Source organism: Crocuta crocuta, unplaced genomic scaffold (assembly GCF_008692635.1).
Source record: "Crocuta crocuta isolate KB4526 unplaced genomic scaffold, BGI_CrCroc_1.0 scaffold223, whole genome shotgun sequence".
Lineage (NCBI taxonomy): Eukaryota > Metazoa > Chordata > Mammalia > Carnivora > Hyaenidae > Crocuta > Crocuta crocuta.
Window position 1 is genome coordinate 5,285,636 of NW_027529426.1, and position 19,231 is coordinate 5,304,866.

Here is a 19,231-nt window from a genome sequence, read left to right on the forward strand (position 1 = left end):
GGGTAGAGCTCCGCTATTGGTGAAAACAGTACTGTTTCACTATAATCACAGGGCCGGCCAAAGGGTAGGAGTAAGTTCAGGAATTCATGTTGCATACTTCACAGAATTCCCAAACCCACGCTTGAGGTTTTCCCAATTTCAATTATTTTCAATAATGGAAAAGAAGTCCATTGGTTGCTTTGTGATACATTATCTCTTAATGGTCTAAAATTGACATCTCGTTGGGGCACCTGGGTGGCTCAGTCGGTTAGGCGTCTGACATTGGCTCGGGTCATGATCTTGCAGTTTATGAGTTTGAGACCCAAGTCCAGGCTCTGTGCTGACGGCTCAGAGCCTGGAGCCTGCTTCGGATTCTGTGTCTCCCTCTGTCTCTGCCCCTCCCCCACTTGCACTCTGTCTCTCTCTTTCAAAACTAAACTAAACTAAACTAAAATAAAATAAAATTGTCATCTTGCTTCTTTGCTTATGCAACAGCCTTCTGCTTGGTTATGTGAAACTTCCAAGTTACAGAATTGCAAGACCAGCCCTCCCCCTGCACCAGGAAGTCTGCAGCCACCAAACTTTTCATGGTTAAAGACAGGAGGCTTCCTTTGTTCCTTTTGTAGGCTCTGCAGGTGACAGATGGGCTCGAACCATGTCACATAAAGGGAAATGTGCTTACTTTGCTGGTGTTGCTTAATGTGCTAGACAAGGAGCTGTCCAGATCCAGACTGGCAGAATGTTCTTGTAGGCCTCTGGCTTTATTACCCTACATAAAGAAAAGCAGTCAAGTTACATAAAGAAAAGCAGTCAAGGTGCACTCCCGTGGGCTTTTGCAGAGACATCAGCTAGAAGCAGCCTGTTCGGGTGCAGCACCTCAGGAAAAACGCACCGAGCAAGAGAGGCTGCTGAGGACATACGTGCTTTAAGATAATCAACACTGCAGTCTTTCTTTTTTTTTNTTAACAACACATGAACATAAATGTTCTTGAGCACCTCGTGGATTCGTCATTTGGCAGGGACGATGGGCAGGAAGAAGAGATAATCATTCTATGAGGGAAAGCAAGTGCTAAAGCAAGCACACTCGATGCCTCTCTCCCGACTCATGAGCTGTCACAACCTGCCGGCTGTATGACACTCAGACAACACACTATTTGGGGGCTCCCATAGGTGGCCACCCGGTTTTGTCAGTGGATGGTTCTGAATTACCTCTAAGGATGCTGCAAAATTCTCAGAAATACCTTCAAACAAAATAAAATTTAATTTTCCTTAAAAAATAATTAAACATGGATCATGTCATGAAATTAAAATGGATGTCATGAAATTAAAAAAAAAAAAAAAAAAAAAAACCCTGTAAGATACTGCAAGCTCCAGAACAGTGTGAAATGTTGAACGAAAACCCAACTCTGCTTTCTCAGAGTGCTGTCAAAGGTGATCTGCACCTGCTGGGGTGGGGACCACACAGCAGGCGATTTCTTAAGGCACCCCGACACTGGTGTGTACGTAAACCTCGTTCTTCCTGGAGCTGCAGTGCGCAAACTCTTCTGTAAAGGGCCACGTAATAAATCTCTTCTCTCAGGCTCTGTGGCAACTACTCAATGAGGCACAAAAGCAAACTAAGAAAACAGGTAAATGAATGGATGTGGCTGGGTTTCGAAACTTTATTTGCAAAAACAGGAGGTGGGCGGTGTTTGGCCTGAGAGCCACAGTTCATCGACCCACCACAGAGAGTTCCAGACACAAACCAGCAGCAGCCGATGGTAAATGGGATTTAGGCTGTGCCTGGTGGCTCTAGGGAGGATAGGACCCACACTTTTACTGTACTCTGTGCTCTTCACAGAGACTGGCTATGGAAGAACATTCTTTTGGGAAACAAAAAATACCATGGTGTGTAAGAGAATTGCTTTCAACCTAAACCAAGTTAAAAACTGAAGCGTAGGTAACATTGCTCTAAGACTGAGAAGACATTAAAAAGGTTTGACCCTTCTACATTTTATAACAAACACTCATGGCACAAAAGCAAAGATTTGAGGGGTGCCAATCTGGCTCAGTGGGTGGAACATGTGACTCTTGATCTTGGGGTTGAGTGTGAGCCCCATGTTGGGTATAGAGATTACTTAACAATCAACCAATCAATATAAATAAATAAATTTTTCTTTAAAAAGGCAAAGAAGTGAATCTTATGTTCTCTTAAAAAGTGATTTTCACTAAAATTAGAAGAGATTATGCTACTTACCCGGGACAAAATACTTTCTAAGGACTCTGTTAAAGATCTCTTTGCTTTGTTTTTCAGCATATCCAGCCTCAGTCGAGTGGCACTAGGTGGTAACTCACTTCCAATAGTCTCCGCTGCAATCTGTGATGTCTACAGAAAGAAGCAATGACAATTAAGTCGGTCACTGACAGCTTCCTTTCTTCCTTCCGTAAAGAATGATACATCTCCAGGATACGTCTTTTTGACCCCAGGCCATGATTCTGATCCTATGACCTCACCTGCTCCTCGATGGTCTGGCTGCGGGTCCAGGAAATAGTTTGCCTCCAAGAGTCGCTCTGACCACTCTAAACGAAAGGACATAACATGCCTGGAAACCACTCAGCTAACAAAGCTTGAGAGCTCAGGCTCTGCAGTCAGGTCATAATTGGCCTTGTACAAGTTACTTCCTCTCTCCTAGCCTTCATTTCTAGACTCCTCTGTCAACTCAGACTCACCTCAAGATCTAATCATAACACTGTGCTGTGAGATTAAAACAGGCAAGTCATAAAATGCACTGAGTAGAGCTTCTGTTATAAAGGTGGCCATTATTAGCTCTTCAAAGTCCAGAATACTTTACCTTTGGGGGCATCTCAGAGGTTGAAATCAAATAAATTTTATCAACTGAAGAATCCACTCCATAACCCTAAATTCGTCCCTTCGTCACTTCCTGTGGAGTTCTGTCTTCTCCACTTCCTCTCTCCCGCCTACTGTGTCCGTCATCCTCTCTCCCTCTGTGCCAACCTTGTCCCCCTAACTGACCACACAGAAGATGAAGCTGACAACACAATGGCGTTTGGATGCCAAAAGCTAAATGAGGTTTAATGCTAGTCATTAACAAAGAGGTATGTTTAAAAAAAAAAAAAAACTACAAAAAACTCCTAGATTAAATTGCTTCTTACCTCTATGGATTCTTGCCTGAATTGCCTTGCTTCCTGCTAGACAATGATTATTTTTTAAGAAAACCACATGATCGAGCCTATCCTCCAATACTCTAAACTCTGACCATTCTTTGTTGCTAAGCATACAGATAAATACAACAAATGCCACCACCCACCCCACCCCCAGCCCCAGCTTTGGCCAAATGAATATGCAGGTGTTGAGAAGAGTGAGGCACGGGCTCCGGAGCCCATGCCCGGGTGAGACGGTCCCTAGCTCTGTGGCCCTGGACAGGCAATTGCCCACTGCCCCCTTGGGTCCTCCGCCCGCAGACCGAGGACACACACGGATCTTTCATCACAGAGTGTTCGTGGGCGTTAGATGCATTAATACACATGGAAGCGCTCAGAACATGCCTGACGCTCTGTAAATGTCAGCAATCATGAATTTTAGCTGCTGCTTTCTCCATTTAATAGAAAACATTACAGACATCTCTGAAGCCACTCTCTGTTTTCTATCTGCACAAATAGCCCCTCTCCTGAATCTGGTCAACTCATTTTCTGTACCTTTGTGTGTATATTATATATGTATATAATGTGCGTACCCCCCCCACACACACACACCTACGTATGTATCCACAGAACATACATGATGGTTTACATATAGCTGAAGCTTTAGATGAATGTATCATCCAGTACGTACCCTTCCATAATGACCTTTCTCTTTCAGTGCTGTTTTTGAGATTTATCCATGTTGACAAATGTTTTTTGACTCACTCACTTTAGTTAGAGGGTAGCAGCTCACTGTATGACACAATTTGTTCACGTTCCTGTGGTTAAACACAGACTCCTTTCTGCTTTTACAAAGAAGACTGCACTCCTCTCTCTTGAACAGAGCTCCTTACCACACAGGTGGAAGGTTTTGCGAGGTAAGTATTAGAAATGTCCTTGCTGGGTCTCTAGGTCTGTGTGTCTTCACACGTACAGATACTGTCAAGTTTTTCTCCCCTAAATGGTACTAGTTCATAGTCCCAGAACATGAGAGTTCACTCTTACATGGTATTGTCAAATTTTTAAACTTCTACCTATTTGGTGGGTAGAGATGGTCTTCCCCTAATCCCTATGCCTGCAAGCATTTTTAAAATTTTATTCAGTTACTTACCGGTCAAAGATTTTATGTCTTCTTTCAAACAATGAAATCCTAATTCACCAATGAAGGTCATATATTTTTCAAGGCATATGAGAAAGAAAAGGTTCTGATAAGAGCTACCTTTTGGCTTTGTCCACTCATGAGCATTTTACTTCTGTGAGAGTCAGAATGTACATTAAAAGAATGACCACCAGCTTAGACCTTCCCTCAGGGGAGACCGTCACTTATCTTTGTGTTGTCACAGAGCATACCGAGCACGCTTGCCTGCCGAAGGAGTGAACGAGCAGTGACCACCATGAAGCCTGTGGGAAACACGCACCTGAGGTTACAGACCCACTGAACCAATATTGACTAAGTGGCCGCCGAACATTACGCACCGCGGGCAGGTGCCTGACTCACTGCAACGGGTCCTGTGCAATCGTTTACCAAGAAGAGAGCCTGTGCAGGCTTGAGGCAGCCTCCAGGGCAAAGAGCCATACAGGGCCCTCGCGGGCCTGCCCTGGACTTGCCGCCGGTCCTCCCACAGAGGTGGGAAGCTGTGGGCTTGCTTTCAGACTCCACTGGTTTCCATAAAGTAAAGGCATTTTGAATGGATTGTTCTACTGTACAGAGAAAACACTGGCTAGGAGACCAGTGACACATAGCAGAAAGNTTAAAGCAGGTCGTATGAACACCTGTGCGCTTGGTTCAGCGCGTCCTCTGCTCCCCTCCACCATCTGACACGACGTTCCTCCAGGTCTACCGTAATTCTAGCATAATTTCCATTTAGAAAATAATATAATCCTTGTTTATTTTAAAATAAAAATCTAGGGGTGCCTGGGTGGCTCAGTCAGTTGAGCATCTGACTTTGGCTCAGGTCCTATCTTGCAGTTCGTCACTTTTCAAGCCCCGCGTTGGGCTCACTGCTGTCAGCACAGAGCCTGCTTTGGGTCCTCTGTCCCCTCCTCTCTCTGCCCCTCCCCTGCTCTCTCCCTCAATAATAAATAAACATTAAAAAATAAATAAAACAATATAAAACAAGCATCTAGACATTTCTCCCTCAAAGAGGATGCTGGTCCTGGGATACCCCCGGCCCCTAGCACAGACTGACCATGTCGCATTGTCCACCATACGACAGAGGGGTGAGTTCTGTGCATGGGGGTCTGGAGCCACATTTTAAATCCTGCGCTACACTGAAGTTCTCAGGTCAGAACCCACCACCCTATGGTGCCACATGTGCCTCCTGGCGGCCCTACTTATCACATTTAGCACCCGCAAACGGCTTGGGGGCCCCCCAAAAGGAGGATGGACAAAAGCTGTCATGTTGGCACAAAGGAAGGAAAGGGAACCACTGATACACGCAACAACGTGGATGAAGAGCAGGGACGTCAGGCCAAGTGGAAGAAGCCCGAAGTGACAGAGCACACACTGTATGACTCCATCCATTAAAGTTCTAGAGCAGGCAAAATTAATCCATGGAGAAAATAGTCAAAACCGAGGCTGCCTGAGGGAGGAGTAGTACTAGAAAAGACGTCTGGGGGTACATTCTGCTGGGAAAGAGGACGCTCTCCATCTTGATGGGGTCTGGGCCACCTGAATGTCTGAAGACCTCAAACTCACAAAGGGTACACTCAAGATCTGTGCAACTTGCAGGATATAAATCTCCCAATACTTGCAAACAAATACTGAGCTACAGTTAAAAAGAGCTACAGGCTAAAGTGTTTGGGAATAAAGAGTACTGGTATCAAAAACTTACTTTAAAAGTCATCAAAAACAAGGTGATATGATAGATGGAAAGATACATGGGAAAGTAAATATTACAAAATGCTACAAACGGTAGTCAAAATGCTACAAATGGTAGGATCTGGATGGTGGGTATGTGAATGCTCATGGTTTCTTTCAATTTTCCTGCCTGTTTGAAATCTTTCAAAATGAAATGTCAGAAAAAAAAACTACTGGAAAATGGCCCCGGGCAAATCAGTGAGTAGTTCTAGAAGGTTTAACTTTGTTAGGTAAGCTTCTAAAAAGCATAACGATTATGATAATGTCCTTGGACCTCAGACACAATGACTCTGCCGGTCCCTAAGGCGCTGCTTGAGTCCTGTTCCCCGCTGTGTTCCCATCCCTAACAATGGTATTACACCACCTGCCTCAAAAAAGTCAAAGAAGAAATGGAATCATTCATGCAAAAAATTAGAACCTTGTCTGGTACACGGCAAACATTCCCTAAGTGTCAGGTGAGCGAATATTATAAATTTTTTACACCAGCTCTGTATATACAAGTGGAAATAATATGTTCGTCGACTAAAATGCGACAGCTCCTAACTTTATTACTTTACAGGTCTTTGCCCAAACTGATTCTACCTTTTCCATAAGAACAAAATTTCATTCAGTTTGTTTTCTATTTTATGGAACCGACTCTGACAGCTATCCAACACTATCATTTTAGTCACTGCAAAGCACATACAGATCACTGGCTCTGAGAAGTGCAGCCTTGAACCTGTGCTCAATGTCTTCTGTCCCCTTTTGAAAACTGGTGGCCAGAGCAGTTCATTGTCAAAGCCATAGTTCCACTCCTCTCTAGGTCAAGTCATAACACATTTTCAAAGGGTATGGGGATTTTTCGGTGCAACAAGAATGTAATGAAATCCATGTAGTTAAAGTACTCGGAAGCATAAAGAGAGCAGGAATGTACCAGAAAATCTCAAAGCCTCATATGATTCATCTAGAAGCAGCTGCTGTTCTGAAAAGCCTGATCCTCAGAGCCCGAAAGGGTGTCCAGCCTGGGGGAGACCCAACCATAACTGGGGTTGGGGCAACATCTTCACAGGCACAGACGTGAGGGCGCGGGATAACAGAATGTTCAGGATCCTCTGGAGAAAGCACTGACAGTTCTGCTTCTTATGTTAAATTCCCTGATGTTTCCAAATGGAAAAAAAAATATTAAATAGATTTCTCCTCTGCACTCAACGATGCCCAAATCATAAAGATACAACTCTGTTCCCTAAATATGAGTCTGTACTTAGGTCAAAACTTTCCATCCACCATAAATGCTTCATTCCCCTCTAGCGTTATAAATTATTTCAAAATTATCAATTTCCTGTTGGAACAAGTTAGGGAAAAACTATTAATGGCACAAAAGAAAAAAAAAGGAATGAAAATGAGAAAGAGAAACAGGCTGAAAAGAAGTAGAGAATTAACTGTCAGCTCGGGCTGGGTGGCCCACCCGAGTGAACCCGAGGGGCACAGAGCTCCCACGCTGTCTTGGGGAGGGAGCAGTGTCGACACACGAAGGCCAGACACACACACAGGGCACCGGTGCCAAGAGATGCTATAGTTGGCCAGGGATTGCCAGAGCCAGCTGGAAGGTAGAAATGTGGGCAGAGCCGCCACATGAGAGCGCATCACAGTTAGGTTACCAGAAAGGCAGGGCTGTTCACAGGGAAGAGAGCGAGGGAGGCGGCACGCCGCTGAGCATTAAAGCGCCTTTGTGTTTTATTTTTATTTTTTTAAAAGGCAACGTACTTTTGGAAAACTATGGATGTTTTTGAATATCCTTCAGTGATTTTTCTCTAGATTCTCTGGCTTACAAGTAACGTAAATGCAAAATGCACATCTGAAGCTATAATGGCTACCACCAATGAACTGACACAGAATCTGAAAGGCACAGGAAAGTGGTCCAAGGTACCGGGCGTACGAATCCCAGACTGGAGTTCTTCAAAGACAGAGACCTGCGGGTATCCCCAGCTTGTGACCGAGCACCCCAGGACGGGAAGGCTAAGCAACGCTTGTGCCCAGGAGAGGAAGGCAGGCAGGTTCTGGACCTCCCTCACGCGAACCGGAATTAAGGCAAGTTCTAGAGCTGAAGAGCACATACGCCAGGCTCTCTGACGTCGTACCTGACTGGTCAGAAGGGTTCTCCTGTGTTCGTGGAGTATTTGTGTCACAAAGACCCTCCAGGCACTTTACAGAATTCTGAAGGCCACCGGGCAATGACACTCCCATTTTACCAGGGAGGAAGGTGAGGCGATAGAGACTGGCTACCCCCCCACCCCCTCCCCCAGCAGGTCAAGCAGCGTGGTGCGGCAGTACCTACTCTTCACCAGTGCCCTGAGTCTCTCCACCAGCCTCCCCTCCTGAGGAAGCGCCCGCACCACCCAACTACTTCTGTCACCTCCTCTAGGCACTGTCCTAACAGTTCCAAACTTCCCTGATATATGCAAGAAATAAAAATAAGATACAAGGAGAGGAAAGAGTTTCAGAACATGAGAAAAGCCTCAAGATTTTTTTACATGGCATCCTGGTAAGAAGAATACGTCACATATATTTTTAATTGTCAACAAAACTGCTTGCTACACCATGCCTTTAAAACTGCAAACAGCTTCCATCCATCCGTTAATGGGTGCTTTTACCCAATCATCTCACTAGGGGGCACCGGTGATCCTAGCTAGATTTGGAGACACTTAAAAAGGCAACAATGGAGCCAGTGAGCCCGATTTCGCTTTTGACCTCTGATGTCCTTATACCTAAAATAAATATTTCACATCAGATAGAGGCACAGTCAAAATATTTAATAAATAAATAGTCTTGAAAACAAGAAAAGAATAAAATCTGTGTAAACATCTAGAGGTCAAGAGCCATAAGGGCTACATGTTTATAAACTTTTATGGTGAGGGAACTGGAAAGGAAAATAGTAACTGGATCCAGAGTCACGGCTCCATATGCATCAAATGTGAGGTTTATCATGAAGCACTTCCTGCAAGCCTAACAAGGCAAGAACTGCACACAGTATTTCATGACAGGGACTCCTTTTTTTCCCTTTCTTTTTGAAGAACATTCTCCCTACATCTGTAATTCATCATACAGGTGGTAGCAAAGCACACCGGACTAGAAATCAGGATATGCAGGTTCTAGCTGCTGCCCAGAAGTGTGGCCGAAGGCAAGTCATTAGCTTCCTCGTCTGTTCAAATTAAGATTATGCACAAAATAAACTCCAAGGTCCCAAATTCTTTGGATCTGAAATATCCCTGTTCGTTTTTAGAAGACCATCTAACTTAATGTATTCGTTTCTCTGAATATAAAAAAAAAAACCTGACTTATTCTGAAGACACATAAAGCTTCTAGTCTATAAGCCTTGAAAATATGTATTTTTCATAATGATGATTATCTGTTTTCCTGCTCCTCCTCTCTCTCTCCCTATCTCAAACTTCTAGCCTGCCCTTCAAAACAAAGTTTGGGTAGAATACATGAATCAACTCTACAAGCATCTAGTCTGGGTCAACTCCAATCCTGGCAAACTCTTCCCTAAGTTAACTGAGAAACAATGATTTTACCCTTTGTGTCATAGGTTTTAGAAGCAAAGGTAACACTAACCCAGACCTTCTGGTTATTCCCTCTCTTAAAAAAAAGATCATTTAAAATGATAAATTGTTCCTGTAACTCAAGGAAAAGATAGTAAATGATTAGAAGGGGTTGTTTTCATTGAGGACTTCCTGTTCTTTCAAATTTCAGATTTAAGGATTAAATATCATAGAGGCTAGAATAGAGGTTCTCAATCTCAATTCCAAGCCACGAACCTTGATGTTATAAAGTTATACATGTTTTATGCAACAAGTGGATTTTTCCAAAGAAAGTTCCCATCAGATCTTCACCAAAGGAAAGGCCTGGTCAAGCACCACAATCCCAACTTTACACTGAGTACCCCACGGACACGACCTGGGTCTATAAGGCCAGGATACAAGAGGAACTCTCATTGCCGATGGGAATGCAGTGATGCAGCCACTTTGTGAGCCAGTCCAGCAGCTTCTCATACAAAACTAGGCATGCCCTTACCATGAAATCCAGCAAATCACGCTGCTTACTGTTTGCCCAAATGAGATGAAAATTAATGCCCACACTAAAACCTGCACACAAATGTTTATAGCAAGCTTTCTGTATTACTGCCAAAACTTACAACCAACCCAGATGTCCTTCAACAGTGAATAAATAAATTGTGATACATCCATAACATGGAACACTATTCAGCACTAAAATAAAGAGAGCTACAGAGCCATGAAAAACCACGGAGGAACTTTAAACGCATGTTGTAACATGAAAGCCAATCTCCTGCACACTGTATGACTACAAGCATATGACGTTCTGGGTAAGGCCAAACTATGGAGACAAAGATCAGTGGATGCCTGGGGACCGGAGGAGGGGAGGAATGAACTGACGGGGCACAGAGGATTTTTAGGGTAGTGAAAAACTATTCTGTATGACCTTATACTGGTGGATACATGCTATTATACATTTGTTAGAATACACAGAATGGAACAACCCTAAAAGTTAACCCTCACTTCAACTATGGACTTCAGTTAATAACAATGTACCCATATGGGCTCATCAGTAGTAACAAATGTACCACACACTAAGACAAGATGTTAACAACAGAGAAAACTGGCCTGGGGGTAGGGGTGGAGGGTGAGGAGTTATATGGGAACTTGATATTTTCTACCTACTTCTTCTATAAAACTAAAGCTGTTGTAAAAATAATAAAGTCTATTTTTTAAGAAAAACTCAACAGAAGAGTAGCAGACAGGAATTATGGGAGGCCTCTGAACAGACACCCAAGAGTTGGAACCATTCCTTCCATATCTTTAAATATTTGGAGCTGCTCTCAACAAGAAAATGTGTATTTTTCTTGGAGAAATTCTGTGTGATAGCTTATATTAAAAGTATCAAAAAATGGCTTTAAAACGCAGTAATACGGAAACTTTTTTCCCTCAAAATACACAAGAACTTGTTCAAATGGACAGAAAACGAGACAGCTGAGCACGATGCACTAACGAAGTCACTGCCCATTAAAACCCTAAGCCAAGGACCGGAGACCGGGTCACAGAGCTCGTTAACCAGCAGAGGAAAGCCACTAAAGCTCAGACACTCACGTTCATGATGCCTTACAAGGTCAAGAAATAAATCCTTCCTTAGAATAACTGAAACATGATTGTGGGCTACTCCTCTACCGAGTAAAAATGATCAGCAAGGTGTCTGCTCCTTAACACCTCTCAGGTGACTTCACCACTCTGGATGGTGGCAAAGCATTACCTTTCACGGGTGATTTAATTTTACAAAAATTCATTAGTCAAGGACAAGTCTGAGGAAAATGATGGGGAATTACGTTGGATGACATCCCTTTGTAGTCAAAACTCTACTTAGGAAAAAATCAATCTGCAGTGTTAGAAGTGAGGACAGTAGGTACCTGGGGACAATATGGGGGCGGGGGGCTTCTGAGGGGCTGGAAATGCTCCATTTCCTCATCTTGGTGCTGGCTGCACAGCGCATCCATCTTATAAGAATTCACTGAAGTACACACACCACTGATTTGTGGTTTCCTACAGTTATATTTCATTTAAACAAATACAAAACAATTGATTGCCTGTTAAAAATAATCAAGCCAATTCTGCTACCTGCTTCTTGACCTTATTTCTAGAGGGGGCCTAGGAACTGGTTGTTAAAAGGATTGAAAACTGCACTTCCAATACGGACTATGAGCACCACAATGCTGAGAAAGCCTGTGGTCTTCCGAGGGTTCTCTTTACAAGGGCAGTGCTCACCTGGGACACTGCGGTCTGACCGCTTTTCAAAAGTTATAATCAAATCTTACACGAAATCACTTTAGAGCTGTGGAAAGTCCAACTAAGCTGATACTCTTTACAAAGTAGAAAAAACGTCCTTCTATTATCTTTAAAACTTGTGAAAAGTCATGTTCTTTAATCCATTATTGACAGCTTCTGAGCAGGAGCCTACTCGACTTACCTAATTCGGCATTAATTCAGCCATTCCCTGACATACGCTCATTCAGATGGAAGGAGCTGGGCTTTTGAGACACGGCCCTTACTCGCCCTACTCTGGCCTGGGAGCCCGCCGGGGCCACCTGATCCGGCAGCCAGCAGCGGGGCAGGGCGGGAAGACAGCAGGACCCTGGGGTCCCCCTGCTCAGCTGTGGGGTAAGATACATGGGAAAATTATATGCCCCGTTTCACGAGGTCATAAATAGTGGCTCTCAAGTGTCATGAGTCCTTACAGAAGGGTGACCGGCCCAGCGCGCTCGGCTGACACGAAGCTCTCAGCGCGCTCGCTGTCAGCTCCCTGTGGCGGCGACAGTCTCCTGCATCACGGCCATTACTGACTCTGTGTCCGTCATGGCCAGTGTGCTCTGCACTTTTTTCTTTGCATTAAGCGTTTATTTATAAAAACACTGATTGTGTATGCATCAACAACTACATAATCACGTGCCATTAATTTCTATCGTAATTCCATTTGTCTTATGAAAATTTGCCCTTGAGGAGTTCTTTAAAAACAAAATTATCCTCCAGAAAAGACGGTACACAGGACTGTATTAACCATTCTGTTTACAAAAGGGATCCTGACATTGAAAAGCCACCTTTTTTGTTATGATCTTTCTGAAATGTATGATTTTTCAAACACATTAGCTGGCACTGCCACCTAAAAAGAAACCAATGACTTGGTTTATAATATGTCTTATAAGAACCAAGGATGGCCACTGAAAATAATTCAATGCATTATTAAAATAATTCAGGCCATTAGAAGAAGAGATCTGTGTCAAATTTGTACCATTCAAGGAAGAGCCACACTTACAACAACGGAGGACAAAGGAAGAGCTGGCTTTTCACACAGCGACCTTCCTTTGGTCTTTAAGCTAATCAACTTACAGAGCCTTCTAGAACAACACATGGAGGCCCCGAGATATTAACCACATGCATTTTTAAAGAGAAATAAACCTGCATCCCTACTTTCCTCTAAAATCTCTTTTCCGTAAGTACTCGGTGTCTAAAAACTGACATGGGTCAAAGAGAATCTCAGAATCACATCCATTAGGAATTTCTCATTGCTGGAGAATACTTTATTACCTATGCTGGTTCATCACACTGTTTTTGGTTGGATGAATCAGCATAGATGTTAAAGTGCTACAAAGTGCTGTCTAAATAAAAAATAAAACTCACATTAGGGAAGGAATGTGCATCTTCTAAGCTTGCTGCAAAGACATTCCCTAAAGTGCGTTTGACAGCACTAGACCAGCAAGCAGATGGACCAACATCAGATGAAAAGGCTCCGGCCTCCACGATAAATGCACTGGCAATCGGAAGCAAACTATCCATTTATGAATTCCAAGTACAAACCACACTAAGTTCTTCTGAGTATTGTGTACTCAGAACTCTAAAGATCCTTTAAGTAAAAACAAGGGAGTGCCTGGGTGGCTCAGTCGGTTAAGTGTCAAATGTCAGCTCAGGTCATGGTCTCGCGGTTCGGGAGTTCAAGCCCCGCGTCAGGCTCTGCACTGACACAGCAGATCCTCTGTCCCCCTCTCTTTCTGCCCCTCCCCTGTTCAGTTTCTCTCTCTCAAAAATAAACATTAAAAAAAAAAAGGCATGTCACAAGTCGATTCAAAAGAAAACAAGAAAATGTAAAGGCCAATGGAAATTGTGAAAATTACATTCCAAGCTATTTGTGAAATTAAAAAACCCCTGTGCCTTCCTTCTACAAACATGTGCCAATCCTACCACAGAAGATCAAGGTTGATGAAGAGAATTCTAATGTGATTAAGGAGAAAAAAGACAGTCTTCTAATTTTTCATGTTACCAGAAAACAGATTGCGGCCTGGCGCGGAGTGCCCTGCACGGGGTGTGAAGGCAGACAGAACCGAGAGCCCAGGCCGCCGGCCTTCTTGACTGGTTTACTGCAGGGTCCTGCCACTCTGCTCCCCACACACAAATATTTATTCCTCATCCTGATGTGCTTCCCTCCCTACAAAAATGCCAGGAAACCATAGAAAATGGCCCTCCGCTACAGCAGACATGACATTTTTGACGAGCTCATTAAAGACTGGTCGCGAACACACCACGGGCATGCCAGCACGCACGGCACGGCTTCCCCGGGAGACGCTGCATCCATGTGCGAGCCCAGGAGCGAGTCTCCAAGTTTAACACCGAAAACCAGTGAGCTGGCTCCTTTTGTATTCTGCTTCTGTAGTCAGGTCTGATAAAGAGCTCTATGCAGATCACACCATCTAAATTCCTGTCCAACACTGAGTAGGGGATGGAACGGGAAGTGACCAGGTTCACGTCCCAAATGCTGTCTCTGCCGACTGCCACACTATGGGGCTGAACCCTGAGCAGGAAGGGGCTGGCAGAAGCCTCCTGTAGAGCAGAGGAGGGCTCGGGGACCAAAGTCCGGGTTCTCTGTCACCTGGACTGAGGCTCTTTCCACTCTAGAATTACTTTTCTTTATTCTAAAATATTTTCTAAGGGAGTACTTTTCTGGGTTAGTTCTGTTNCCCCACCCCCCAGCTCTGTGTGGGTCTTAACCTTAAACCAAGAGGAACTCAGGGCTACTTCCTCGGAGCTGTGACAGCTCTGGTTTGCTATTTTTCACCAAAAACATCTCACAGGCAAGCTGCTTACCTTTTCCTTCAGTCTAGAAATGAAAAGCTAGTACTTTACCTGAACCTCCTCAAAGATAGTTGCTTGCTCCTGATTAGTCAATGTCGTCAGGTGCTTCTGGAGTTCTAGTTTGGTTTTGGAAGAATTCATTCCTATTAAGAAGAGATACATGAAAACACTCTAGGTACAACTTATAAGGCAGAGTAAAACTTCCACACTCATGCTTTTTATGTTCTGACCCACCTACTTTATGCTTTTGATATTTTATGGACATTCTACTCAGTAAAAACGTTAATGACGGCAATGAGGACAATGGACGTTTTTTCAGCTGAGCCTTCACGTGCCAGGCACTGTCTTAAACATTAGCCCGCAACATGTAACACCCAGAGCATCAGTGAAGAGGCTTTAGTTATCCCCATTTAACCGAGACCCAGAGGCTTATGTGATTTCCTAAGGCCATCATGTTGGACTCTACCTCACATCTGTGCAGTTCCAAATTACATTTTTCTCCACCAGTCCATGTTAACACACCTCACACAATCAGAACCTTGCCCTCAGAAAATAAATTCTTGTGAGCAATTACACCTAAACCTCATGACTCTTCTCAAGGGAAAACAACTATGGCTCCGTTTGAAACACCTGCCTCTTCCGTGTAGACTCCTTCACAATAAAATGGATTCACGTGGCTAACAACTTCCATTTTATCACCACTGGCTTATTAACAGTCTTAAGGCCATCAAATGACCATCACAGAGGATTAAGAGAAAAAGTTAGAAAGTCACACAATTTTAGTGCCAATGAGAATCAGATACTTCGCAGAGTTCTTTCTCCACACATACACGCCTTAGGTCCTGTTTTGCCTTTTCTCTGCACCAGAGATAAATGTTACACACACTGAGATTTGGGAAGCAAGGCAAGTTCCCACCACCGTGGGAAAACTGCCGCGGTTCCGAAGGCAGCCCTCGCCTCGCCCGCCTGCCGCACCGCCCTTCCCCTCCTGCGGGGCTGAGCTGCGCGGCAGGTGCCTGGCCAGGGCTCCTCGCCCCGGAGAACACTGTGATGCGCCTACACGGCTAAGGATGGCCGGGAGAGGATCTCAGAAATCAAGCCTCTGTTTTAGGAGGCGTCTGCTGAGGGTTGGAGGCACCAGGAGACTTGTCAAAGTCAGGAGGCCAATCAGCGGCCGGGACGGCCCCCGAGCTGCTGCCTTCCCCCCACCCTGACAGCGGCTGGACGCAGAGCCCCCACCCTGCTAACAGTTCTGGTGGAAGCCGTTCCTCAAACTGCAGCTCTCTCAGCTTCCAGGCTGTCTTTCCTCCCAGCAATGCCCCCCCTCCTTTTTTTTTTTTTTTTTGGCCAAGAAAATCCTCTAAAAATAAAAACCAAGGTTTATTAAGGGATTGCTGTGCCACTGTGCTCACACTACGTGCATCACCTTCCTCAAAAAGCCCCTGAAGTGGGCACCATGTTTCATAATCCCAACGCATAAAGGAGAAACTGAGGCAAGGTAGAATCCAGTATTTTGTCCAAGGCCATCGGCTTAGGTAGGGGACAGAGTCAGACTCTGAACCATGTTCGTTTGCCTCCACGAGCAACTCTTCAAACTGTCCACTTATCTCCCTTTGCCCAGAGAGTCAAGTCACTTGACACACAAGTAGCTTCGATACCAAAGTGAATTCAGAGGTGGGTGAAAGTGGAGTAAAGACAGATGGGTTTTGTCAGAGTGCTTCCTTCAGCAAGCTGAAAACACAGAGATGCTTTTACTGCACAGTAACCCCTCAAAATGTTGAATTAAAACAGTGTTTAAACTTAGGAGAAAATAAGCAGTCGTCACTAACCAAAAGCCCTCTCTGCAGGTCTCAGACACAACGAAAGCATCCTATTTTGGACACACGAGGACTGTTTGAGGAGACACAGACGGAGAGAACCCCTGAGCTCCAAGAAGAGTTCACCTCATTGTGCAAGAGACTAAGTCCACACTTCTAACGATCGGGCCGCAACGGAGACTATTCTTTGCACTCGGGAGGTATGAAGAGATTCCTTGACAAGTTTGATGCCTGCCTCCAGGATGCCTCAATGGCCTGAGGTCCATCCTGGCCCAGCTCAAATCGAAGGTGAGGTTCCTGACCCACCCAGGCCCCGGGGCCTGGCTGTCCACTCCATGTCCACAGGGCACCTTCCACAGGGCTTCGAAACACCTTGGGCCACCCCTGGGTGGTCCCTGCAGCAAGAACGTGGCACCCTCGACGCGATGCCTAAGGCTTTGCCAGGGGAAAGGGATGCAAGGCACAACACAGAAACAGGGAAGCGGAGTCCAAGGCATTCGCAGGCTATACTCCCTCTGGGCTAGTTGTCATTGAGGCCCCCTTCACACCACTCGTGCAGAAAAGGCTCATATTAAGCGAGCTCTGATGAATGACATTGCTTTGCCAGACGCAAACTTAGATGGCAAAAGGAAACCTCAGTTCAATTTTTTTTTCCTTTTCAATGGACATACAGTTCAGTCTAGCAATTCGCAAAATGCTCTGCTCAACTTTAAACTACACAAAATGATGGGGTGGGTTAAGTGTTCGACTTCAGCTTAGGTCATGATCTCGTGGTTTGTGGGTTCGAGCTGGCTGACAGCTCAGGGCCTGGAGTCTGCTTCAGATTCTGTGTCTCTCTCTCTCTGCCCCTTCCCTGCTCATGCTCTGTCTCTATTCCTTAATAATAAATAAATGTTAAAAAAATTTTAATAAAATAAAATAAAATACACAAAATGCTAGATCCGCACCACTATCCAGACCCCAAGCGCAGCCACGCCTCTTACACGTTGTGAGCGGTGTGTCCAAGGTGACTGTGTGCCTAGCGTATGTATTCTCTTCTAAATCCTGGGGCCCAGCCTGACTGTTTCAACTGATTTAAGAAAACAGTCTGTAAGTCTTTCTTCCTGCGGCCACGTCATTGCTCCTCTCCCCCGTGTACAGAGTTCTCGGCCAGGCTCTTACGGGAACCTACGAGGGGCTGTAATAAACCACTTCATCCTACTTATTAGGAATGCAATAGAGCAAAAAGCACGGGCTTCCAATTGTTCATAAACTAGCACCTCCCTGCCTGAGGGGGCCTGGAACACTGTGTCATCTATACTGAAGAAACGCTTCCCGTCAGGGTAGGCACAGCACAGCCTCCCAGCCTTCTAACTGTGCTGTCAAGGAGGTTTTCCAATGAGCAGAGCTCTCTGCTGTGCTTGGATTTTATCAGGTAAAAAGATGAATTAAATAATAATTCCAACACCACAGCAGCAAAATCCCTACTCTGATGGGGCTTTTGAGCTCTCACTTTCTGAAAGCTAGGTCAGACCACAGAGAGATTCGTCAAGTGGAACTCTGGAATCCTTCCAGCTCCTGCAGATCTTGCTCTGCGTTATCATCAGGGCCAACGTCACTGCTGGCCTCTTAATAAGCTCTAAAGGGACATTTCTGTCAGCGTTTACCTTATCTTGACAACCGCTAAGGGAAGGGTTAGGGACCCTTTCAGATGAGCTCTCTAGGTGAAGCACAACTCTTCTCATTTCCAGCTCTATTTTGCATAATGTCAGCGAATCGTAGCAACTAGGAAAGCACAGTTGAAAATACGAATCACTTTGAGTCATGTTAAAGAGCACTATAATGCCCGCAAGCGAATCTTTGAAACTTAAGATGATAACTGTCAACTCATCTCATTTAAAAAGGGAAATCAGAGGGGCGCCTGGGTGGCTTAGTCGGTTAAGCGTCCGACTTTCACTTGGGTCATGATCTCGCGGTTCGTGGTTTCGGGCCCCGCGTCGGGCTCTGTGCTGACTGCCAGCTCAGAGCCGGGAGCCTGTTTTGGAGTCTGGGTCTCCCTCTCTCTCTGACCCTCTCCTGCTCATGCTGTCTCTCTCTCTCCCCTAGAAATAAATAAAAATATTTAAAAAAAAAAAAAGGGAAATCAGATACCACTTCACACCCCTTAGGATGGTTGTCATAAAGAAAAGAAGAGAGAAAGGAACACGTGTGGGCAAGGACGTGCAGAAACTGGAAGGTGTGTACACCGCTAACGGGGGTGCACAGCGGTGTGGCCACTGTGCAAAATATGATGGCGGCTCCTCAAAAAACTAAATATATAATTTACCATATGATCCAGCAATCCCACTTGTGGGTATTTTCCCAAAAGAACTGAAAGCAGGAATGCGAACAGATATTTGAACACCAACACGATAGCAACATCATTCACAGCAGCCAAAAGGTGAAAACAACTCAAATGTCTATGGACGGATGAATAAATGTGGTATAAATACAAAACAGAATACTAGTCAGCCTTAAAATGATACGAAATTCTGACCCATGTGACAACTTGAATGAGCCTAGGAGACATAAGTTTGCTTAGAGGACGTACCTAGAGCCATCACATTCACAGGGACAGAAGTAGAGTGTGGGTGGCAGGGACCGGGTCAGGGGGTGGGGAGATTACAGTTTAGTTAGGTCTCCATTTGGAAAGATTAAAAAGCTCCAGAAAGAGAAGGCGACAATGACCACAACGACGTTAATTACTCAAT

General features: G+C 44.7%; 1 protein-coding gene across 1 annotated transcript in view; it reads right to left on the reverse strand.

Moving 5' to 3' along the window:
• Positions 1-19,231, reverse strand: part of TBC1D1 (TBC1 domain family member 1) — a 220,461-nt gene that overhangs the window by 90,066 nt on the left and 111,164 nt on the right. Inside the window, exons 6-10 of the mRNA XM_077758874.1 lie at positions 14,737-14,828; positions 4,510-4,560; positions 2,473-2,538; positions 2,216-2,344; positions 662-748 (exon numbers count right to left, since the gene is read on the reverse strand). Coding sequence (XP_077615000.1) covers positions 662-748; positions 2,216-2,344; positions 2,473-2,538; positions 4,510-4,560; positions 14,737-14,828 — 425 coding nt within the window. The remainder of the gene's footprint in view (positions 1-661; positions 749-2,215; positions 2,345-2,472; positions 2,539-4,509; positions 4,561-14,736; positions 14,829-19,231) is intronic.